The sequence below is a fragment of the Rhinolophus sinicus genome, chromosome 14 (genome assembly GCF_057876585.1).
Source record: "Rhinolophus sinicus isolate RSI-liver-muscle chromosome 14, RSI-T2T, whole genome shotgun sequence".
NCBI lineage: Eukaryota > Metazoa > Chordata > Mammalia > Chiroptera > Rhinolophidae > Rhinolophus > Rhinolophus sinicus.
Genome location: NC_142514.1, coordinates 6,070,044 through 6,094,240, shown reverse-complemented (window position 1 = coordinate 6,094,240; position 24,197 = coordinate 6,070,044). Strand labels below are relative to the sequence as shown.

The window sequence follows — 24,197 nt, the reverse complement described above, 5'->3', positions numbered from 1 at the left end:
AGGAGGTGGCACTGCAGGGCGGCTGGCAGCACGCAACTAGAACCCTGTAGACCCAGGTTTTACGCCTGGCTTGGAACAGCTGGCCTGTTGTCATTAGATAATTTCAGTTTCAAAATCATCAGTAAAGGAGGATCCCTCCACCTGCCTCACAGGGTTGTTCAAACGTTAGACAAGTTGCATAAAATACTTAGTATCCAGCCTGGTACTTACCAACCCATACGTTAAAATCGCTCCCACTCCCGCAAGGCTTCGAGCTTCTTTACCACTCACCGCTCTCTCCCTTGTTATGAAGGAGGCCGAGCATCCCACACCAGGGGCTGAAGCAGCCCCCACGCCGGCCTGGGCAGCTTCCCTGTGTGCCCAGATGAGCGCGAGGCCTGAGGCTGCAGGACCGGAAAGCCGGGGTTCCAGTCCCAACTTGGTCACCCATGAACATCGCTGGGGGAGCTGAGTACACGTGTTCCCTCCCAAGTCTAGGAGGGGTCCCCGGCTTATGGAACAGGGTAAAGCTGGATTACAGCAGTGTTTTTCAAACTGTGCGTCCACTCAATTTAGCGGATTACAAACAGCATTTTCTTAAATGAAAAATAGAAACTAGAGAGTACCCAACGCTCTCAGAGCAGAAATGCCTTTATGAAACTTGTTCTTGAGACAGATTTCTGCACGACTCATGATGTACAGTGTGTTTCTTGCTGTGGATCGTGGTCCAGAAAGTTTGGAAACCACCAGCCTAGGTGGCGGGGTTCTGAGACTCTCTCCTTCCTGGCCCAGGGCAAGGAGAGAAACGGGAAGAGGGAGTGGGTAGAAGCAGGAATGCTGACAATGTCTCCCAGCGGACTTTTCTGGCATGGTGTTAAGACAGCACTTGATTCTGGAAAGGAAACCTTTGGCATTTTTTTGCCCTGACCCCTACCCCCATGCGCACTCTCCACGGATAAGGGGTGCATTTTGAGGCAAGGCACGCCTCTAAGAACAGGACATCCTAGGCTCAGGCCCACAGTGACTCACTATTATTCAGAAATGGTGACATCAGGAGCCAGTTTACCCTTTATCCTGGAATGGACTCAGGCATGTTGAGGTCCCTTTCTCTCTGGTGTTGCAACCACAGAGGAAGAGTTTCCCAAAGAACAGCTGGGGGAGTGCTCGGGCCAAGGGCTCAGGGAGGCGCAATACGAAAATGCAAATACAGCGAGGGGAATTCCTCAGCAGTCCAACCGCAGGACGGCAGGTGTGGTGCGAGAGCGCCCCCACGTGGCCAGCGGTGGCACCCGAATTGCAACCACCTGTGTCCACTCACGAGCGCCAGCCCACCAGCATCTCTAAAGCAAAAAAGTTAAAGCGCTGACCCCAGAAAGGGAGGGGACACCCGGACCTGGTGCGGGGATTCTGTTCTGCCAAGGTCAACTCTCTCTGTACAAAGAGAGGTGTCCTATCTGGACCCAATCATTGGAGGCCAGGGGAAGGCGAATTTTAACCAGTGCCTTTCACATGGAGAGCCCCTGGCTCGGGCACCCATTTCAATACACGCATATCAAATGAAAGCAAGCGTTCCCTTAAATCCGTAGCCTTGAAGGAAGTGTAAACAAGCAACAGCAGAGAAATCGATTCCGTGACGCGCCTCACCGAGGAAAGCCTTTGGTGTGACATCAACCTTGATTATCTGCCTGATAAAACTTATCTGCTCCACACACAGTGTGACTATGAGAGGCGGGTGCAGTCACGCAGAAAAATCCCTCTTATTCCTTTAGAGTCATAGCTCGGGGGCAGGCCCATGTGGGAAGGTGAAATAAAAATTAAATGTGTCCTGAGAATTTTGAGTGTGGGAAGCATTTCCGAGCCCTCCCCCGCCCTTAGGGACTTCAGAAAAACAGGGACTGCTGGGCCCACGTGTCTCAGGAGCAGAGCGCCCACCCTGTTCTCAAGGAAAAGCTATGATTTGTGACCCAAGGCTTCAGCAATGCATTCATTAGTGGTGAAGTGAGAGGTGGCAGGAGGGACCAGCAGGCAGGAGGTCGGCAGGCTGGGTGCCGCTGAGAGGCAGTGTGAGAAGGGCGGGTGCAGCCTGCCCCCCGCCCCCCGGCAGTGTGACTTGGCCAAGTCCCTGAGAAGGTCGTGCACAGCCACTGCTGTCTGGGAGCTGCGGCCAGCCCACAGAGGAGGCCTGGCTGCCCTTTTGGTCAGGTCAGAGCATCTGGATGGTCTAGGTCACTCGGCCTCACGTGTCTCCCCCCAAATGAGTTGTGCCATCAGAGAAAGATGTGACTGGATCTTTCCCAGCAAAACGAGAGGGGATACTGAGAGTGGAAACACCCACCGGGAAGTCCCCTGAGATGGAAAGGACCCTCTTAAATGAGGGATCCCTGGAATGGCCTGGTCATTGGTGCCCAGCATGTTTCTCGGAGGGTGTTGGCCAGAGAAACACATGGGCGGGTGGGGACAGGGGCCCTCCCTGAGGAGCTGGGGGAACCAGCGCCCCCCATTCAGAGAAGTTCATCTGCTGGGGAAGCCACTCCAAACAGTCACAAGATTTCTGGAACCGTTGTCACATCCTAGTATGTGTTTCTGTGTTACTGTCATCCTTTGTCTGTCTGTAAATGAAGAGTCTGATGGACGCCAAAGAACAGAGGGGATGGGAAGACCTCCTCCAGAGGCGGGACTGAGAACAAAACAGAGACAGAGCACGTGGAGACAGCCACACTGGATGTCAGAGGCTTGAGAAGAAGGGGAAACGGAGCAGGGCTCCACCTGCCCGAGCGCTTGGGCAGTTCTGTGCATCTGGCTCTGCAACGGGCCTGCACCTGCTCGGAGGGCTGCCAGCACTCTCTTCCCTCTACATCCCTGCTCTTCTCCACAGGAACCCGTTCAAGGATCACCTCCGCCAGGACACCTCCCTGATTAACTTGGCCCACTGCATTCCTTCTTCTGAAGTGGGGAGCTTCCTACTTTGCCGCCCTACTTTGCGCTGGATGAAGTTAATGTGTAACCATTGCAGTTCTTTTCTTCAGATGGGTATTTCTCTCCTGACTTGGATTTGAAGCTTCTCACGAGCAGAGACTCCGTTTCATTCTTGTTTCTGTGTCTGCCCACCACAATTAGATGGGGACCGTCAAAGGGCTTGGAATGGGGTGTCTCGGGGGGCTGCCCAATGCATCGGATTCCAGAGAGTCAGGGCGCCAGGGCAGGTGGCAGGACTAAGAGAGAAGGGGACAGGACAGGTGAAAGACAGCACGGGGGTGAGCAGACGGCAAAGGCCGCATCAGCCCAGAAAGGCCTCGTAGTCCATGTACCAAACCAGCTGGCCAGACGCAGGCAGGACGCCCGAAATGGGCCACTTCTTCGGCTCATGGCCCACGCGGCTCACCAGCATGGTGATCTCACGCTTCAACCTGCCCATGACCAGGACGGCCACCTTCCTGGCCCGGTTGATGAGGGGCAGGCTGAGGCTCATGCGCTGGTGTGGCCGGGAGGGGCTCTCGGTCAGCACCACCAGCTGCTCTCCATCCAGGCCAGTGGGCGACTGTGGGAAGAGGGAGGCCGTGTGCCCGTCAGTGCCCATGCCCAGCAGCACCATGTCGAAGCTGCCATTGGTCACGAGGGCCGAGATCTCGTCGGCGTAGGCCCGGGCGCCCTGGTCCTCCTCAGCGCAGAGCCGCTGGTGCAGGTGCACGGGCATGGGGTGGACATTGTAGTAGGGGACCCTCACGTGCTGCAGCAGGTGAGTCTGCAGGCCCTGGAAGTTTGACTCGGGGTCCCAGAGTGGGACGCAGCGCTCATCCACCAGCCACAGGTGTGTGTGGGCCCAGGGGAAGCCATAGTGCCCCATGGCCAGCTGCTGGAACAGGACGATGGGGCTTGAGCCGCCCGAGAGTGCCAGGTGGAACTGGCCGAAGCGCCGCACTGCCCGCACAGCTGTGGCCTCAATGTCACTGGCCAGCTTAGCGATCAGCTCCTCGGGCCATGCTGACACCAGTGGGCTCTCTCGGTACATGGCCGTAAGAACCTGAAAGTCACTGGGCATCGGAGAAGAGCCTGGCCCTGGCACCAGCTGCTCCGGCTGCCGCTGGGAAAAGGCTAACTGGCTGCCACTGAACTCGAAGTCCAACAGGTGCCCATTCTCAGCTCCTCCCGGGTAGAGGCGTGGGACCTCGTGGGCTAGGCTGTCCAGCAAGGGGGTCCAGAAGACCCAGGAGGCCAGCAAGTTCTCTGTGGTGATGAAAGAGTCCTTTCGGCCGTGGAAGATGTGAGAAATAAGGATGGAGTAGGCGTCCTGCTCCCTCACGGGGCAGTAGGCATAGTAATCAGACAAAGGGCGGCCGAAAAGGCGGAGCCCGGGCCGGCCCTCCAGCTCCTTCCAGCTCTGGGAGGGCAGGGAGGGCCGGAACAGGTTCCGGCTGACCAGCACGGCAGGGCTGCCCAGCTCGCCATGGCCGATGTAGAACACCACCTGCTGTGGCAGGCACTGGCTCTGGTCCGCGACCCAGTGCTTCTCGCTCTGGGCACAATACGCCCGGTTCTTGAACAAGATCCGGACGTAGCCCACTCGCTCATCCAAGGCTTTGCCGGACATCAGGATGAAAGGAACTCCCTCCCAGCGAAGGTTGTCCATGTGAACGAGGATGCCTGAGGTGACAGGGGGACAGCGGAGGTGACGCTCCAGCACAGATAACCAGGGACTTTTCAGCCCACTCGCCCTCCCCTTCCCACCTCCTGCCAGCCAGCCCTTCTCCTCTCCAAACCCCTGCTCTGGGCCTCCCACTGCCGTGGAACAGCCCTGAACTTGCTACCCTCACCCTCACCTTTCACCCCTTCCGCCACCTTCTCTCCCAGCAGTGCTGGAAAGGCGGCTCCGGGGCCACCTCAGACACCCACCTCTCTTGGGAGTCACACTCTCCTGAAGACGGAGAACTGGGTCTCCAACCTAGAGCCTCCTTGAGAAGTTTCCTGGAGGGAGTGAGGCTGGGAGAGCCTGACTGCTGGGGGCCGGGGGCATTCAGGACGCACCTGAAGCAAGGCCAGCGGGGCGGGGGTGTGCAGGTAAGGAGGCCTGTGGGGGCGGCGTGGGGGTGGTAAGAGCCAGAGGCTGAGTGCACTCCTGACTCGAACTCCAAGCCTGATTTCCCCACCTACTGTCTCTGCTGGTCTCAGGCACATTCCTTCCCCTTTAAACGGGGACAATAACCATCCCTGCCTCATGGGTGTGTGTGTGTGTGTGTGTGTGTGTGTGTGTGTGTGTGTGTGCGCGTGTGTGTGTGTGTACTAAATGAGATGCTCTATATAAAGTGCCTGGCACATGGTAGGTACCCCATCAATAGCTGCTGTTCTTGTGGGGTTATTATCCGCAGTCTGAGAGAGCCAGCCCTCTCCCAGAAGCTCCGAGCCTGTGCAGCTGTCCAGAGGATGGCTCTGGGGGGCCCCTGCTGGGGGCGCCTCGGGCTGCGGCAGGTGTGCAGCCACACTGCGCGGGAGCTGGACGGAAGCTCCACGAGGGAGGGAGCCAGGTGTGAGCCCAGCTTGGCGAGCCCTGGAAGGGTATGTGGACGTGGACCAACATGAGACCACCACAGGGCTGTCCTTCGCCCAGAGGGAGCCAGCAGGTAACCTGCTGCTCTAAGCTGGCGGAAGGCCAGACAGGCAGGGGAATGACAGTCTCACTTGCCACCGAGTGCCCTTGTGAAAATCCCACATCCAGTCCCTTGTAACCCAGACCAAAGGGCGTCTGGGCGTGGACAGCTGCTTCCAGCCGGGGGTGGGGGGCAGCCCGCAGCCCATGCCGGCCCCAGAGCCCACCTGCGAAGGTCGGCGTCAGGCTGTGGAAGCTGGGCGGCTTGTGCAGCTCCCTGCGCACCTGCTCGCTGTATGCCTGGTACTGGCCCACGACGGCACTGCCCTTCCGGAGGCCCCGCAGCGCCTGGAAGGCCTGCAGCTTGTGCTGTAAGACAGCCTCCGAGCTGCTGACGTTGTATGGCAGCTCCATGGCCACCAGGCTCAGGATCTCGGTCAGGTGGTTCTGGAGGACGTCGCGAATGACGCCATACTCCTCATAGAAGCTGGTGCGACCTGAGCGGGAGGAGGAGATGGGGGAGAGGCCATAAAGAACAGGCAGCGCATCCGGCTTCCCCGAGGTGCCAAGACCCCCAGCCCGCACCTCTGGTCCTGCATCGTCAGTGCCCAGTCCAGAGAGCCGACAACAATGACTTATGCAGAGCAAGCCTCGACGACCGAAGGAAGGAGGGCGTCTCTGAGCCACCTCCCCTCAATGAGAACCACTTAGGAGAGAATGTCCCACACCGTGGGCTGCTCCGGGAGTTGTGTGGGGGAAGGCTCTAGTTCCAGCAAAGGCCCAGGTGCACTTCCAGGCGTCTGCCCGGCCTCTGGCCCTGCCCCTCCCTGGGCCTCGGCCAGCGGGTTCGGTGCTGCAAGAGGCGGCAGCCTCGTGGTGACGGCCTGAGCCCTGGGCTCTGACGGCGGCTCACTAGTATGTGACTTATGAGTCCCTGTTGCTACATCCTGCCATTAAACAGGGCTGACAGCTGCCACCCATTACCTAGTGCACACATGTGCCAGGCAAAGTGCAGGCACCAAGGACGCCAACAGGCTCTTGCCCTCGGCTTTACCAAGAGGGAAGGTGAGAGGGAGAAAATAGTAAGTCAATGAAGAAATTATAGACACAGCTTGTGATGGAGCATAATAGGACCGCCCCTCTGAGACCTGAAGAGTCAGCCCTACAAAAAGCCAGGGAGGGAGCATCTTGGAAGCAAAAGCCCTGCAGCGGGACAAAGCTTGGCTGCTAATGGACTACAAGAAGATGAGCTGGGGGAGCAGACAGGACGGCAGGACCTGCAGCCCCAGGTAAAGGCGCTGAACTTGTTTCTATGTTCAGGAGAAGCCACGGGAGGGTTTCAAGCAGCAAAGGACAAGATCTGATGTATATTCAGCTTAGATACCTGGTTGGCTGTGGGAGAAGGGCTGCAGAAGCGAGAAGACCAAGGAGGGGCTATCCTGGCAGTAAGGGAGCTGGAAGGAGTAGACGGTTCATTCTGCGGCCAGAACTGACTGGACTCACCGACGGACGAGCAAAAGGAAGACCCAAAAGTAACTAACTCCTAGAATCAGGCCCTAAGCAAACAGCAGGCGGAGGTGGCATTTGCAGAGATGGGGAGACGGGAAGGAACAGTCTGATGGCGGGGAAACCAGGAGGTCTGTTTTAGGTGTGTTTGAGCTTAAGACATTCAGGAGACGTCCAGTTGGCAGGTGGACAGGGCAAATGTAAAACAGAGTAACAGAGAGAACACTGAGCACAGAGCCCGGCGTGACACCCGAGGCTCACTGCGGCCGGGCACGGTGCTGAGACATTGCACGTGCCCCTCCTGCCTCCTGTCACACTCACAGACGCTGCACGGCAGCCACCATGATTATCCCTGCTCTGCGCGACAGAGAAGTGTCAGAGGCTCAGGGCCAGGAGGGCAGAGTCAGGAGCTGGTTACCCACACACTACGCTCTGCTCCCTCCTCAGGAGCTCAGTGTGAGCTCGGACTATCAGTGACTCGAATATGTAGAGCCCAACCGTCTTAAAGCTTAGGGTTCAAACAACAAGACCTCACATGACATGGCTCATATTCCGCTGACTTGCCAACACCCAGGCGCACTCAGGGCCCGACATCGTGACAGCAGGAGCAGTCACTGGCCAACGGCTCCGCGTGCATTATTTGTGACACGGATGGGTTCTTGGGCCCAGCAGCTCCACTTGTCCTGCAAGTCTCAGCTTCCAGGGGATTTTACTGACCTCTGGCCTCCCCTCTGGGCGCTGTCCTCTGCCAGCCCCTCAGACTCAGTCAGTGCCTCGTGTCCCTTCCCCGCTAGGCCTGAAACACCCTCAGAGCAGGGACTGCTCTCCTATCTGCTGCATTCCTATCACCTGGTGGCGTGCCACAGTCAAACCACGCACCACCGGACCGCACAGAAAAGGAATATACATACATGATCATGGGTCCACGGCAAAAACATGTCGAGAGAAGCAGGATTCCTTTGATAAAATAAAAATTTTGAAAATATGATATAAAACGACCAGAGAAAAACCAGAACTTCAACAAATGAAAAATATCATTGGCAACTAGAAATGCAGTGGATGGGTTTTACATATTAGTAACAGTGGAGTCAGTTATCAGAGGCTGTATCTGAAACTATTATCTTGAATGTGGATAAAGGGACACACACAGTATGACTGCACACAGTATGACTCCCCTTCAAAATTCCACAATGTATTGTTAGGGGATCAGACACACATGGAAACAACAGAGAGAAGCAAGGCAATAACCTACCCACTAGTGAAGGAGAGGACGCGGGATCGAATTTGGGGGGGTCTGTGCTATTTATTACATCATAGTGCTGTATACCTTACGTATACTTTGTAAGTACTCTTCTTTACTAGCAAATATTTAGTTCAGACACACAAGAAGAAGTGGCCCTCGTTCAGACTGTTTGGCCCAGCATACTCCTTTACAGCGGCCACCCTGGGTCCTCGGCGCCAGTCCCAGGCCGCCTGCCCTGTCCAGGCTCCCAGGACTCTCGCAGGCCAGCCAGAGGGCAAGCGGGACTGGGCCGAGGCCGACGGAACAACCTGACGGTAGCACGAGCGTTGTGGGCAAAGAAATAAAGCCAGGAGCCTGCTCACAGGAAGGCACCCTCATCCTCGGGGGTAGAAGTCTGACTCTTGTTCTCAGCCAGAGTTTAGCATCCCTGGCCAGAGCGCAAACCTGAGAGTGCACAGTTCAGCCCAAGGGTCCAGCCTGAATGCTCAAAGTGCCCCCCATTGAGAAAACAATGGACAACCTCCCCTAGCCCTAAAGGGTTCTGGTTTTCAAAATACTTACAATATTGCTGAGGAGACATCAAGACAACGATAATAATGATAACGATGGATGTGTATCAGTCCACTTCCTCCTCACAATAGCAGTATATAAGGCGGTCCTCCTGTTAACCCCATTTTACAATATAAGGCAACTCAGGTTCAGAGACGTTAGGTAACTTGCCCAAGGTCACACAGCTGGTTATGGTTTGAACTCAGGCAGTTGGCTCCAGAGGCTGCGATGTGTATCACCAAAATACCTTCCCTTTCACTTCCTACCACTCCCATTAAAACAGCCACAATATCATACTCGGTGTGGCACTGAGTGGCATGAGTACCAGAGGCTTTCAGAAATGGAGGACAAGGATCAAAGAAGCTGAGCTGGGCTCTGGAAGGATGGGACTAGGTCAGAGGTCAGGGGCCCCAATGGCTAAAGGGCAGTTAAACACCTCAGCTGGAGTCCGGTGGTGCCTCACAGAAGTAGGGGCCCAGGTGACTCAATCTTCCAGTTTTGGGGGAGAACATAAAAATTTGGAATCGCCACAAGTGTGAAAAAAAAAAAATTTGGAATCATTACATGTAATCTCATGATTTTTAAATGCGCACAAATAATTCAGATCTTTAAAAATGGTGTGTCTCAAAGAAATGTATGTGTGAGCTGACGGCCCTGTGGCTACATCCTAGTTGGGGTGAATAGCGTGAGCCAGAGGGCAGACGCCCCAACACACAGTCCTGATGACAATGCCTGGCCTGGCAGAAGCGGCCAGTTTGTGATTCTGAAGAGCAGACATCGAGGACAGATGGGCAGGGCCTTGGAAACGAGACTGAGGAGTCTGAGTTGCTATCGGAAGTCCTTGACCTCAACCAGCTACACAGCGTCACCACAGGACCCAGCAATTCCACTCCTGCGTACACCCGAGAGAAACGAAGACACATGTCCACACAAAACCGTGTACTGGATGCTCCTAGCAGCATTACGCACGATAGCCACAAAATAGTCACAAACCAACTGTGCCTCAGCTGATGAATGTAAACAAAACGTGGCCTCTCTATTGAGGAGAACATTACTTGGCAACAAAAAGAAATGAAGTACTGACACCTGCTACAACGTGGATGGAACTTGGAAACACGCTAAGTGAAACCAGCCAGTACAAAATCGGATGATTCCACTGATACGAAATGTCCGGAAAAGGCAAATCCATAGAGGCAGAAAGCAGATTAGTGGTTGCCAGGGGCGCGGGGGTGGAGGTGGGGGTGGGGGGATGGCAGAATTAGCGGATGGCAGCTAAGGGGCACAGGGCTCCTTCTGTGGGGAGGCAAATGTTCTAAATTGATTGTTGTGATGGCTGCACAACTCTGTGTACTAAAACCCACGGAATTGTACATTTTAAATGGGTGAATTGTGTGATATGTGAATTATGTCTCAAACTGTTTGTTTAAAAAAGTGTTAGAGCAGGGAAGTGGAAACACGACAGGGGTGCTGTGGGAAGAGCAGGCTGTGTACGATCCGTACGATGGATTGTCAGAGAGGGGGCTGGTGGTAATGAGACCAACCAGGAAGCATTTGCTATACGCAAAGGCAGTAACAAGGGCCAGATCACACAAAGCAACAGTGAAACGCATTCAGTGGATGAGTAAAAACTGCGTGGTGATGGGCTGGACGGGTGAAAGGCAGCTCAGAGTCGTGACCTGGAGTGTGGTCTCCGGAGCCAGGCTGCCTGGGTACCTGCTCTGTCATCCCTCAGCCTTGTGACCCTGGGCAAGCGACTCTATCCTCCATATAAAAGAAGAATTGTCACAATGCCTCCCTGTACGGCTGCTGTGTGGATCAAGGAGTTGACACATACATGGGGCTTGGGACAGTGCCTGCCATACAGGACGCACTGATCAATATTGGCTCTTTTTATTATTACAGGGGCTACCACCCTGACAACTCAGAGAGCAGTCACCATTTAGAGATAAAGAAGTTAGAAAAAGTAGTTGGTATTTCATGAGAAAAATGCAATGATGTTTTTAGTTCTAAATCTGCTGAGTCTGAAGTGGTGATGTGACATCCAGGGAAAATATCCAAAAGGTGGCTGGAAGGATAAGAGGGGGCTTGGAAAGGTGATGAATGCTGGAGATATACTGGATTTCATCAGGTCAAAAATGCCAGCAATGGTGAAAGAATCGCTATTATTACCACTAAGAAAGGAACGTGCTGCCAATTCAACTATGTCACCCCATCAATGGGAAACCCAACTTCAGAGATGCTCAAATATGAAAAAAGTACGTCTCAGAATCAATGAATCACAGGAGAGGTAACAGTATAAAGGGAAGAGTCAGAGCTTTGAGGACAGATGACGTTTTGATGGCGAGAACACAGCCTGAGTTCTTAAAAGCCTTGTTATCTGCTTACTATTCATTGGTTCAGCTAATCCCTAAGTGGCCCTTTTCCTATTTTTATCCTCTCTCAATCCGTGCAGAGAATGCATTGCACAGGTTTACTACCCGCTGTGTAAAAGAGAGCTTCCTTTATTCCGTAATTTCAAGCTTCACGGGGTATGCTGAGGTTAGCAGGCTCACAGACGGGTGGCCTTTGATCCCGTCCTGGCTAGCGCTGTCTTTTAGAGTTCCCGTGCAATGACCAGAACCACAGCTTGGCACACCTCACGGCGGGGGTGGGGGGTGGGGGGCGTGCAGCTAAGCACAGAGCACAGAGGTAGGAAGCCCGGGGGCTAGCCCTCCTGACGAGACCAACAGGCTGTTGATTTTCTAGTTACCAATTATCACGGACTGACTTGTTTCTGAAAATGATCTGTATTGACCGCCTAGCAACCTTTTCTCAGTTGAAAGTTGAGGGTAAAAAGGCATCGATGTATGAACGAGACTAGGAAAAAGCACAGCCAGGATGGACAACGGAAAGGAAAGCCCCCATGTACACGGCTTCCATCCTGCTCAAATCCAGAGCTCATCCAAGATCACACTCAGGCGAGACCCATCGCTCTGTCCCTCAGCCGTGCTGCCCCTCAAAAACTCATGGGGTTTTTTGTCTTCTTTCCCATGGAAAGCAAGAGAAGTCTGATGAGATGCAGTAACAGCTGTAAAGTAGTCTTTACCCTTTGGCTGGTAATTCCACCTCAGAAGTATACTTAAAGGGAAAAAATGTAATACTCATAAATATTCTACAATTAGATAGTGGTTGCACAACTTGGTGAATATATTAAAAACTACTGAGTTGTACACTTTAAAAGGGTAAACTCTATGATATGTGAATTACATCCTAATTTTTGTAAAGCTCACAAAGTACTACTTAAAATAGCAAAAACTGGAAACAACCAAAACGCCTAATAATAGAACAATTCACATTCTGTGGTACAAACAGAATTGAACAGAACTATAGAGCTCCTAAAAGGTCTATGCTATGCGGACTGTGAATACATGAACATTTAAATACATATGCAGAGAAAGAGAATGTTCAGTGAAAAATGGACAAAAACCAACTTGAACTCTTTAGCAGACCAGCACAATCACATATAAGTCACGTGGAGCCCAGAGACTGAGACCACGCCACTGCCTGTCCTTCCCAACTTGGAAGGAGACCAGCATTTCCGTTTGTAAAATATTTCCATGTACATGATAGGATTTAATCCTCAAGACAACCCCGAGAGAGGTAACGGGGGGTTATCGTCATTATGTACTAGAGACGGTGCTGAAGGTGGCAGCCTTCAGAACTGGGACCACAAACCCCTCCACAGTGAGGGAGACCTGAGTTTTCTCTGTAAAAACAGGGACTTGAAACAAAACAAAACAAAACCAAAAGCCAGCTGTGATCCGTACCAATACCTTCTGGGAGCACTAAAAATAAAACAGGGAGAGTTGCTCGGCTGGCCGGCCGGCGTGCTGGTCAGGAAGCCTGGCGACAGCCCTGCGGGCCAGGAGGGGGGGGCTGCCCTGCTGAGTGAGCTCTCAGCCCACCCTGGCACCGCGGGCGGGCAGGCAGGACAGCTGGTGTGTACTGGGAGGGCCCTGCTGCCGTGGCCCCTTGGTGAGAGGCACTGAACTGTTACCCAACCCTCAGGAGGGAAGGTGCAGCCCACTCCTTTCCCCCCAGTCCGAACAGGGACCCGCCCAAGTGGGGCCTTAGTCCCTGAGTGACACAGCCCTCCTTTTTGCAGAGCCTTTCCCGGTGGCCATGATAAGGGTCAGCAGGGGTCACCTCCACACAGAAGCTAAGTGGCCCAGCCAAGGTCACTCGTTGTGTGGCCCATGGTGCCGTTTCAGGAAACCCCAGGCTGAGTACCCAGGTTGCTGTGACTCTCAGGGGCTCACTGGATAAGGACTCCCTACAAGGGCACCCCAGATGAGACTGAGAGGGAGCTGGGTGCTGGGGGGCTGGTGGAAGGACTGTTTCTTCCTTTCCTCCTCTCTCTCTCTCTCTCTCTCTCTCTCTCTCTCTCTCTCTCTCTCTCTCTCCTATGCAGCAGCCTTGACTCTGCAGCAAACTCCTCTGGGCCAGAGGCTGCGGCAGAAAAGGAGAAAAAACCATTCACGCAGCCGTGGAGGGAGGGAGCTGGGGAAGCCGGCCTCCACCCATGTGGATGTCAGTGAGTGGGGGTGGGGGACATCCAAACGACCTTGCAGCTCACAAGTCCCTTTCCCAGGGCCTGCAGCATCTTGGACCAGGAAAGCTGTTTCCCATGCCTGGCTTGCAGCCCCCTCCCGTTCCAGCACTCAAGGTGGCAGTCTAGGCTGCCTCCAGGGACGGGGTCACTCTAGTGCCTCCCAGCAAAGGAATCAGCCAGGGGCTGCAGCACTAGCAGGAGGACAGGAAGCGAGCAGGACCAGACCGCCTGGGCCTGGAGCAGGGGTGGGGGGAGGGAGCGGGCAGGTCACACTTTGCCCTTCAGCACAGTCAGGATGCTGGGCTCTGAATCCTGCCTTGGAACCATCCTGGCTAGGCTCAGTCCCACCGCAGCAGGCCCTGTGACCCCAGCAGGACGGCAGTCTTTTTTCCGGCCTGCTTCCCATGCCCAACCCCGGGAGAAGGCAGCTGGCACAGGGCTGGCTGGCCATGGTGGGGTGGCTGCAGGGTCCACAGCTCCTGTCCTCTCTCTCCAGCCTGAACTAGAGTCTACAGAAGTCCCTCCTGAGGGTGGCACTCCAAAGCAGGACCCGGGGGACAGCAAGGATCAGTGCTTGGGCCAGCAGAGCTGCACCGGGCCCCTTCCCTGGAAAGCGAAGAATGCTTGTCCTTCAGGACCCCAGGCCAGAGGCACACAGAACCTGATCTGTTGCCAAAGGGTTCGTGCCCAAGGCCCCCGTTGCTGCAGGGATGAGCCCAGTAGCAGGAAATCACCCCGTTATACACTGTTCTGCGCCTGAATATGCAAGTGGCAGGTAAACAGGCCAGCCAGGGAGACCCAACCCCAGGACAGCTACAGTCCTGCTGGCCACCTCTGACAGGGACAGTGGTCTGAACCAGTGCCCTCTGACCACACGCTTACTGGCTGCAAGCCCCTCGGGGCTAGTGGGCCCCTGGCTACCTGCCCTGCCCTGCCCTGCATCTCTCTCTGCCTTCGGGCTGAAGACACAGCAAACACCTGAGCAAAGCCGCATTGTGCCGGGCCTGGCAGGAGTGACACCCTCCCCTCAGAACCCCCACTCTGCACACAGCTGGGCCTGTGCTTTGCTCCTTGAAGGCAGCCACGGTGCCCTCCGCTAGGTCTTCAGCTGTTCAAACCCGAGATGCCCCCTGCCCCAGGGTTGCCTTGACAACCAGACCTGCCCAAGCCCCTGCCTATCTTTCTGCCTTGCCTTCTGTTTTCCTTTCTCCAAAATCTAAAAGTACCCTTGCTGCACTTAGGGATCCTGCAAAGAGACCCACAAGTGACATCAGATACCGAGAAGGAAATAGGGCGGGGAGGGTTGGAAGAAGTAAGAGGCAGTGGTACCAACTGGTACCTCCAGACATCATGGCTCTTCCCCACCCCAGAGTGCGCACAGGAAAGAGCTGCCAGCAACTGGGGGGGGGGGGGGTCCCTGTGTCCTGGCCCTGCCGGTGACTGGCCAGGTCCAGGCAGAGCGGGGTGCTGGCTCCCACAGCAGGCGTGGCAGCAGCGGCAGCGTCCACTCCACCCCCCGCTCTCAGCACCAGGTCTGAAGCTCATCTCTGCAAGTGACGCGAGGGTGAGGCCCAGCACTCACTCCCACCAGGACACCAGACACACGCAGGCACCAGGAGGCCACCTGCGGCCTGAGCCCTTGCTGAGGGCAGCAGGGGACGTCTGGAGGGCTGGGGCGCGTCCCGAGAGCCCCGAAGGCTCACTGCAGTGGGGAGAGGACAGGGGTTCCAGGCTGGAGCCAGTTCCTCTCAAGGACAGCAGTGCCCTCCGATGCCTGGGTGCCCGCGCATCACGCACCCCTTCCCTGCCCTGCCGCCCATGGCACCATCTGCCGGAAGCATTCACTTTGGTGCTTGTCCCCTGCATTTTCTCCCCAATGAATCCGTGGGGTGTCAGGGGACAGAGGCGGGGTCTCATACCTCTCTGTGTCACCACAGAGCTTCTAGCACTGAATTCACATCCCAAGAGGAAGGGAGAGAAAGCTGGAGAGAGTAACCAAGGGGAAGAGAAAGAAAAGAGAAGGCCACGAGAAAGGCAGAGCTTCTGGTCCCCCAGCCAGGCCGCAAGGGTCCCACTGCCACCCCCGCCCCCCACACACACACTCGGGGTAGGTGGGGCCTCGGGCCCTCCTGTCCCCACTGCAGAAACAGTCACAGGGACAAGCTGCATGTCGGGTCCAGAGCCTGGTGCTGGAGCCAAACCGCCTGCCCCAGGACCTGGTCCCAGCACTTCCTGCCGTGTGACCTTGGGCACGTCACCAAACCTCATCTGTCAGAGGAGGCTAATAATAGCATCCACCTTATTAGGCTACGAGGGGGTGGGAGGGAGGGTTCATGATACAGAGAGAATTAGTGTTTATTATTTTGTTTTAGAACTGATGCTTTGATGCTTCGAACGTATACAGTGGATGCTCAAAAGACCTGATGAGATCACAGGATGCCAGAGCTCAAGGCGCCTTGGCTGTTGTCACCTACACAACTTGCCCATCTCACAGATGTGGGAAGTGACGTGCTGAGGTCACCTGGTGAAGGCGGCGACAGGCCCAACACTCAGGACTCCTGACTCCCAAGTCCACACTGTGCGTTCACCGGTATTTACACAGCACTGCCGAGGCGCGTGCCACGAGCCAGAGCAGAGATGGCCTGTATCCTGCCGTCACAGGGAGGAGACGAGGGAAAGCCTGAGGGTAGTGGGGGGGCCCGGGGGGCACTGAGTGTCGGGACCTTGTCCAGACGCCCCGCAGAGGCTCCCCAAGGAAGTGACAGCTGAGCTGGGGACTAAGAACAGGGGGATCAGAAGGTGCGGAGGTGATGAGAAGCTTTTCCGGCAGAGGGTGCACTTATGAAAGTCCGAGTCTGAGCAGCCCCGGGCGGCCTGCCGGGCTCCACCACACTCACGTAAAACTCAAGGTAACTGCTAGTGCTGACTGCTTCCCAGTTGTTTCAGCGTCTGAGCCAAGCTGACGTAACTAGACCGCACACTGCCCCATGGCAGCCATACCATTCAGGCGGCACCCATGCCCTGCAGGCACCCTGGGATTAGCACAGCCCAGAGCTGGCACAGAGCAGGCCCTGGAGGGAGACCACACATGAGCAAAGGCATCCATCCGTTCCTCTGAGAAGCACTGGCAGGGGCACCGGGTGGCCCCCCCGCCCCCCACCGCCTCAGCAGACACAGGGCAGGGGGAGGTCCAGGAGGTGGAGCTGGCCATTCACACACCTTCTGCGTCCACAGTCTCTTTCATGACGATCTCCACTCGCTCCACGTGGTGCCGGTTCCAGAGGCCATCCAAAGCCTTGCGGTTCTGGTCTCGGAAAGGCAGGATCTGGGCCACGGCCTGGCAGGGAAGGACACTGGTTGTGCTGCAGGCTCTTCTCGGACACAGGAGTCCTGACTCCAAGGAAGGGCCCCAAACCCTGCTATTCCTTGCTCAGAAAAGACGCTCGGAGACAATAGCTCCCGGACGGCCGGGGTGAAGCCCAACCAGGACTCAAAACTTTTAAGGGACCCCACAGGGTCACCAGCTCCTTATTTTACTTTTAAGGGACTCACAGTGTCACTAGCTTTTTATTTTGCTTTTAAGGAACCGCACAGGGTCATCAGCTTTTTATTTTGCCAAGAAAGAAAATATTTAAGATTATCTATCTTCTATTACCATCGACTTTTAATAAATGAAACATATTGTTAATATCAAAAATGGTGCCAAGAAAACCTTCAAACTGAAAACACTGTGTTTTGTTTTTGTTTTCCCATAAACAAGTGAAAACCTCACCAGGACGGGCACTGGTCCGAGGACCACCCTTGGGAACACAGCAGCTCCAAGCAGGGCTGGATGGAGAGTAATGCCCAGGCGGCTACGAGGTGCCAGCCCAGGGCCCTGGGCTTGCCAGCCGGTCAGCACCAAAGCGCACAGGTGCACTCTCTGCTGGCGTTTCTGGGGCGAGAGTTCCTAAAGGGGCCCCGAGGGCACAGGGCACTGGCCGGCTGCTATGCATCCCCCAAGCAGCAGCTCCAAGCAGGGCCCAAGCCCCGCCACAGGGCCAGGATGACAAGTACAGAGCTTGGGTCCCTACTCAGTTTTAAGATCTTATTACCAGCCTTCTGGTTCAAAACAGAACTCAAGGAGAAGAAGACAATGGAAACAAAGCAGATGGGTGTGGATCAGGTGGTGAATTCTAACCCCCACAGCAGACCCCGCTGGAAGCCAGGTCCAGGCACCCGTGTTGGAGGCCACCTCCGGAGAGGATACTGGGCACCGTGGACAGTTCAGAGCCAGCCCCTGGCTGGGAAACAGAGAGGACGGACACATAGAAGAGCAAGCGGCTGGACACGTGGACAGGGCCACACGGTCCTGCCCTTGCTGCTCACCGCTCACCTTCTGCCCACCTTTAAAACGACCGAGGGAGTTCATATTTCACATGCCCTCAGGCCTAATTCCACAACGAGTGGTGTGGGCCTACCCACCGGGTCCACCTGTGCCCAGCTCACTCCGACCCTGGAGTGAGGCTCCAAGCTGAAGCTCACCTGCTTGCCCAGGTAGTGGTCCACCCGGTACATCTCCTCCTCTTGGAAAAAGCTCCCAAGCTCTGTGGCCAGCTGCTGGGCTGAGAGGTAGTCGTGGCCAAAGGGTTTCTCCAGGACGACCCGCAGCCAGGCGCCTGGGCCTGGACGGCAGCTGCTGTTGATGCTGCGGGCGATGTCCGCATACGCGAAGGGCGGCACCGAGAAGTAGAACACGCGGCCGGCCTCCTGGAGGCCCTCCTTCAGGACCAGGGCCTCGATGTCCTTGCTCAGAGCCAGATAGTCCTCAGTGGTCTTCAGCTGACGGTACTGGCTCAGCCGCTGGAACTGGTCCTTGAGCTCAGCACAGCGCCCAGGTGCCACATCCTTGGGGCAGGAGAGGGACTCCAAGATCTTGGCCAAGAGCTCTTGGCCCTGCTTGGTAGTCGTCAGAGCAGCCCCATGAAAGCTAAAGCTGTGGCCCTTCCCCGCCTCATCCAGGTACAGCTGGAACAGGCCCTGCCATAAGTACTTTTTGGCCAGGTCCCCAGTTGCTCCCAGCAGGATTATGGAGACATGTCCCTGGGGCTCCTGGGCCTGCAGGCAGCCCAGAAGGGCCATGCACATCGCCACTGTGAGCATCTTCCAAAAGCCTGGGTGCCTGGGAAAGAGACAAGGAACAAGGAAGGCTCAGACATGGCTCAGGTGGCTGTCACATGGGGGTAAACACATTTCTGGGCTATCAAACATTTCCTGCCTGGCAAGAAACAGCCACGTGTTTCTCAGGAAAATGTTATAGTCCCACAGCTTCCTCCTCCCTCCTCGGCAGCTTGCTTCTGTGCCAAGAAGCCAGTGGGCAGAGAGCCTGCTCTGCGAACAGGGGCTAGGCCTGGAGGATGCTAGGCCACTTGCTAGAGGTAGACCGTAGTGCTGCATGGGAAGATGGCACAAGCCGTGAAGGAGGCCTGCAGGGCCGCCGTGGGATGGGAGCTGTCTCCTTTCTGACCAAGGTCAGTCTCACCCGAGCACAGGCTGCCTGGACCATCAGAGCAGCTCAGGGATGGTCAGGGGCCCTTCAACAGCAGCTGGAACTGTGAGAAGATGTGATCGCCTCTCTCACGTCCCTCATTGCATCTCCCATGTGCAGGGGGCCCCAAGCACAAAACGATTACTAATAACTGCTACAGCACAGTGATTAAAAACAGCCTCTGAAACCAACTGACTGAGTTTGAATCCCAGCTCACCCCATTGCCTTGGACAATTATCTAATCTCTGTTTCCTCACCTGAAATGGGGGTAATAGTGGCACCTACATCATAGGGTTGTTGTAAGGACAACATACGTTAATATTTATAATATGCTCAGGACAGGGCCTACCACCCAGTAAGCACTACATCAGTGGCAGCTATTACTATGGGCTGTTAATCAGAGCAGCAAACTCTGAGTGTGCGCACACGCCAAACGCTGATTTTAGGCCACGTGTGCGTCAGCTCTCGCTGAATGCGGACAAGAACCCTGAGAAGAACCAGTGGGGTGGCTTCTATTACAGTCACCCTTCTGCAGACAGAGGAGCGGAGGCTAAGGCAGGTGACGGGCCCAGCGTGAGAGAGGAGGGGAGCTGGCCAGGCACCACGCTGCAGGCACCAGGCTCCCTGGCTCCCGGGCGGACTGCACAGGACTGCGCTGAGGCCTCCCCGAGGTGGGCCGAACACCGTCACCGGCTTTCAGCCTAATTTGAAGCAGCTGACGTGCCTGAGAGGCTTCGGGTTTGCACAAATGCACCAGAGGATTTGCTTTCTCTGGCCTCCTGTTCTGACCAAGGTTGTAGATGTGCTCAGTTCCTACTCCACAGCTCTCCAGTTCTCCCATTTCCCACCAAGGCCAGTGCTCGGTGGGAAAGGCAGAGGAAGGGAGGGAAAAGTAATTGTGGTCAGCAACGTGGCTCTCAGAAATAGATGGGGGAATGGGGCCCAGCCTGGGGCGTGGGAATGAAGAAGGAAGTAAGATTCCTGATTAGCACCTATTATATGGCAGGCATTCTACCAGAAAAAGGATTAACAAACTCCTCAACAATGAGGCTGTAATCTGGTTATGTTGATAGGGAAACTGGGGTTTAAAGAAATAGCAGGAACTTACAAAGGCCCTGCAGACCTGGCCCGCTTATATTCCCACAGCCCCATCTCATCCCCTATATCGAGGGACCACATCTGCCTCCTGACTCTGGCACTTTTCCCTTTGCCTCGTCCTCGTATCTCTGGAGAACCATCCCCAAGATGGCACCAGTTAGCAGCCAAACCAAGAGGATCTAACAACAGCGTTTGCACCAGAATCTACAGGACACCAGACACTTCCCTTCCTGGAGTCTTAACTGCATGATCAAAGGACCACTTGAGTGGCCGCGCAGCCTCCTCATCCACTTGTCTTTATCTGCAGAGGGGCCACAGGAGCATTCTACCTTCTCCTGCTTTCCAATTCCTGTCCCTGGCCCTTCAAGCATTTCTTTCTCAACTGGCAATCGCCCGTCTGAAGGGAAGGAAAAGCTGCAAGGTCAGTGCAGGAGAGAGGTAGTGAGAAATCTGAAGACCAGAGAACAGCCTGGAGAAGGAGGAGGTGCCAGCTGGCAAGTGGCAGTTCAGAGGTCCTGATCGGATAGTGGCAGCCAGGGCCTGGACGTGCCTGGTACAGGAGGGGAGCTCAGGAACCTCAGACTACCTGGACGGGCAGGTAAGGGAGCCCCAAGGGCCAGAAGACTGCAGAACGCTGTGGCGGATGGGTGCCTCACCAGACCCAACTCCCAGCCCTCTATTGAATCCTATTTTGACTTCAGTCTTGCTGCGGGCTCCCCGACGAGCCCTGTTCTGAGTTCCCAGCTCCCAGGCTGGCCTCCCTTATCTCTTGCTTATGTCCCCAGCACTCCTTTAAACAAGCAGAGCAGACATAGCAGTTATTGCAACATGGTTGCTTACTCTGAGGTTGCTAACAGACCAGGGAAAAATTCTTTCCTCAACAGTGTGTTTTATTACCATGTTTTTTGAACCGTAACAGTGTTTCTAAAACTTTAACGTGCATCTGAATTGCTTGAGGATCTTTTTTAAAAGGCACGTTCTGTTGCAGAGGGTCTGGGGAGAGGCCTGAGGAGCTGTCGGCTAGAATACTGAGTGTAGAGCAACGGCTCTCATCTGAGGGGGCATCAGAATCAAAACGCATGCACCTGCCTCCCTCCACCAGGGCAATGAACTTCTGATTCTGCAGGTCCACAGGCGGTCCAAACACAGGCATTTCCAAACAGCCTCAAATGGTTTAGAGTTGCCCATCCCCCTACAAAACCTGGTTGCTAACTACTGAGAGCCTAATGAGAACAATAACACTTACTGTTTACCAATTAGTGTGCAGATGATTTAAATGCACTGTCTCGATCTTTCCTCAAAACCATCTTGTGAAGGAGGTTCTGCGATGATACCCACTTTACAGATGAGAAAACTCAGCTGTCAAGTCACAAAACCTGAGCCTCAGTCACTGTGTAACCGGAAGGTGGCATTTGGGTCAGAGGACCTGGGCTCAAGGCCACCTCTTCACTGCATGACCTAATTAAGTCACCTCGTCAGTTTGGGTCCATGTTTCCTCATCTAAAAACAGGGAAACCAGATGGTTCCAACACATCCCGAAGCCTCTCTCCCACTGAGAGGCTTTGCATTTGAAGGTTTTTCTGAAGCACTTTCTCCTGCCTCCACGCCTGCTCTGAGTGGAATGGGCTGCGAAATAAATCTGCTAAAATTACATAGTTGAAGTTAGCCGAAAAGCATGGAAGTGGCATTCTAACCCTGATCCTTCTATGAACCTCTTCTATTTTTAACTAATAAATAAGAAAACCTTTAGTGACAAGTTTGAAAAGCTCTAGGACAGGACGGACAAGGCTATTAGATGGGGAACTGGAATATGCGGTGAGTCTTGTCCAGGCTCAGCCGCTAACCAGCCACGTCCCCTTGAACAAGGCATTCCCCCTGACTGGGCCTGTTTCCTCATCTGTGAAACGAAGAGACAGAGCTAAAGGGGCACGACCACACTTCACTGCCCCTAAGTCCTATGTGTCTTCCCAAGGAAAGAAGATAACTGTCCTTGATCAGGGAGATGCCTGCCAGCTTTCTGGAAGGGCGGTTACGTGTTTAGGGCCCTAGACCAATGCAGTGGGGCCGTGAATCACGGGACTAAAACATAAAGCAATGAGCTGATGACTGAGTGTTGTTCAGAAATTAAGACAAAACTCTTTGCAACTGTCACTTAAGTGCGTGGAGGATGAAATTTCATTTACAATTATTACTCAAGACACTTGCCCCCAACATGCCACCCTACAAAGTGGGGGGCCACATGGGTATCATGTTGTCCTGACGCGCTCATCTCAGTGTCGGGACGGACTGGGCCCACGTCCATGGTCCAGGTGCCCTTCACTGCCCCCAACTCCAGACTGAGGGGTTCCTACCAGACACCGTGGGGACTCACCTTGTAAAGTACAGCTCTGCTAACATCCCCAGGCTATGAACACTGGCCCGCCAGAGGGTTTGGATCAGGCGTGGGGTTCCAGTCTTGGTTTCTGCCCAAGGGAAAGAGGCAGCCACAGAGAGCACCCACGCAGCCGTGCCTGCCCAGGCCCAGCGCAGACCCAGCTCCCGCTCCAGCGGCAGGATGGTTTCTGGAAAAGCCCAGGAGGAAGCAGCTCTGGTTCTTTACACCCCGCAGGCCAGGGGCGGGAGAAAAGCTGGGAGGTAAAGGTCAGTGGCTGCTGCTGCCTTGTTTCCTTTTCCAATGCCCGTTGACGCCTTTGATCTCTACCTTCTGTTAGGCAGGAAGCAGGGAGGTTTTCTTCAAATCACAGCCCATGAGTTTGGAATTTTTAAAAGAATGTGTAGGAGTAAAACAAGCATTCAAACTAAAGATTATTTTCAACTAAAGCACAAGGGGGTGTGCCTGGCCCCTAGTGTAATCACCGACTTAAGTTTGTTTCCTGCACTCTCGGCTTCTCGTTGGGACCCATCTGTGCCACACACACCCATGGACACGCAAGTCAAACCCTCATCAATCACCCGCCTGCATTCCCCTCAGGGCTTAGACTGGGGACAAAAGCAGTGAGATGGGCACTGGAGTCTGTTTCCCTCCCTCAGCTCAGGAACTCCTTATGGCCATCACCTCTTTAGGTACCAATCTTGGGTCCCAATGACCCAAATGGTGTGCTGGGGCCACCTCGTACCTGCACACAAGATTCAATTGCTAAGTTTTCAGGAATTTCTCAAGCCAGTTGTTAAACACAGCCATTATTCACAACTGAATTATACAAATTTATAACCAAACAAATTAAAAACAAAGGTAATAATACTCAAAACTCATGACTTCCTAATTTTTTACTACATTTTACTATTATCTATGACATTATGTACACCTATTGTATCAGTAAGGTGAAGATATTCTGTAACTGTGCTTGAAACTGGCCAGTGTGGGAGTATTTACACAGCAGATATTGGCAAATGCTACAAACCAGGCTCCGCCCACCAACCCCTACCCCCTGCAGAGTCAATTGCTAAACATTTACCAGCACCCTACACACTGTCTTTTTTTTCCAGTCTGGACTTAAAGTCCACACTTCTAGAACCAACTGCTACTCTGACACCATTAGTAGGATGTCTCAAAGCTTTCCATGTTCCGAACTGAACGGACTTACCTCCCAACCTACTCCAAATGCAAATCTCCCCATTCTCAGCAAAAGGCAACTCTATCCTTCCAGGAGCTCAGGCCAGAAACCCTGGGGTCATCTGATGTGTCAGCAAATCCTACAGTTTCAAATTTATGTAGCATACACCCACTCCTCACCATCTTCTACCACTCCACTGTGGCCCTGGCCACCATCACCTGTCTGGATTATGTAGGAAGCTAATTGGCCTCCCACTTCTCTCTGCCTGAACACAGCAGTCAGAGTGATCTTTTTATAGCATCGGTCAGACCATATCATTTTTCTGTTCAGTGCCCTGCAGGGTCTACACATTTGGGCCTCCCACGTATTAATCTCTTTGATCTCTTTTCCTGCTACTCTGCCCCACTCTAGGCTCCAGCCACCCATCCTCCTGCCTCAGGGCCTTTGTACTTGCTGTTCTCTCTGCCTGACCTACTTTTCCCTGCAGAGGTCCACGTGGTTCACCCCCACTTCAATCCTTTGCTGAAATGTCACCTTCTCCGTGAGGCTTTCTTAGCCGACTATGTAAA

At 54.4% G+C, this 24,197-nt stretch overlaps 1 protein-coding gene across 2 annotated transcripts in view; it reads right to left on the bottom strand.

The window, feature by feature from the left end:
• Positions 1-612: 612 nt before the first annotated feature.
• Positions 613-24,197, bottom strand: part of H6PD (hexose-6-phosphate dehydrogenase/glucose 1-dehydrogenase) — a 26,827-nt gene continuing 3,242 nt past the window's right edge. Inside the window, exons 1-5 of one of the 2 annotated variants that reach the window (XM_019746744.3) lie at positions 22,446-22,679; positions 17,974-18,610; positions 16,669-16,786; positions 5,788-6,057; positions 613-4,620 (exon numbers count right to left, since the gene is read on the bottom strand). In XM_019746744.3, coding sequence (XP_019602303.3) covers positions 3,257-4,620; positions 5,788-6,057; positions 16,669-16,786; positions 17,974-18,610; positions 22,446-22,471 — 2,415 coding nt within the window. In that variant the 5' untranslated portion in view covers positions 22,472-22,679 and the 3' untranslated portion in view covers positions 613-3,256. Of the gene's footprint in view, positions 4,621-5,787; positions 6,058-16,668; positions 16,787-17,973; positions 18,611-22,445; positions 22,680-24,197 lie in introns of those variants that run through there. The other variant, XM_019746745.3, reaches the window with a different exon arrangement.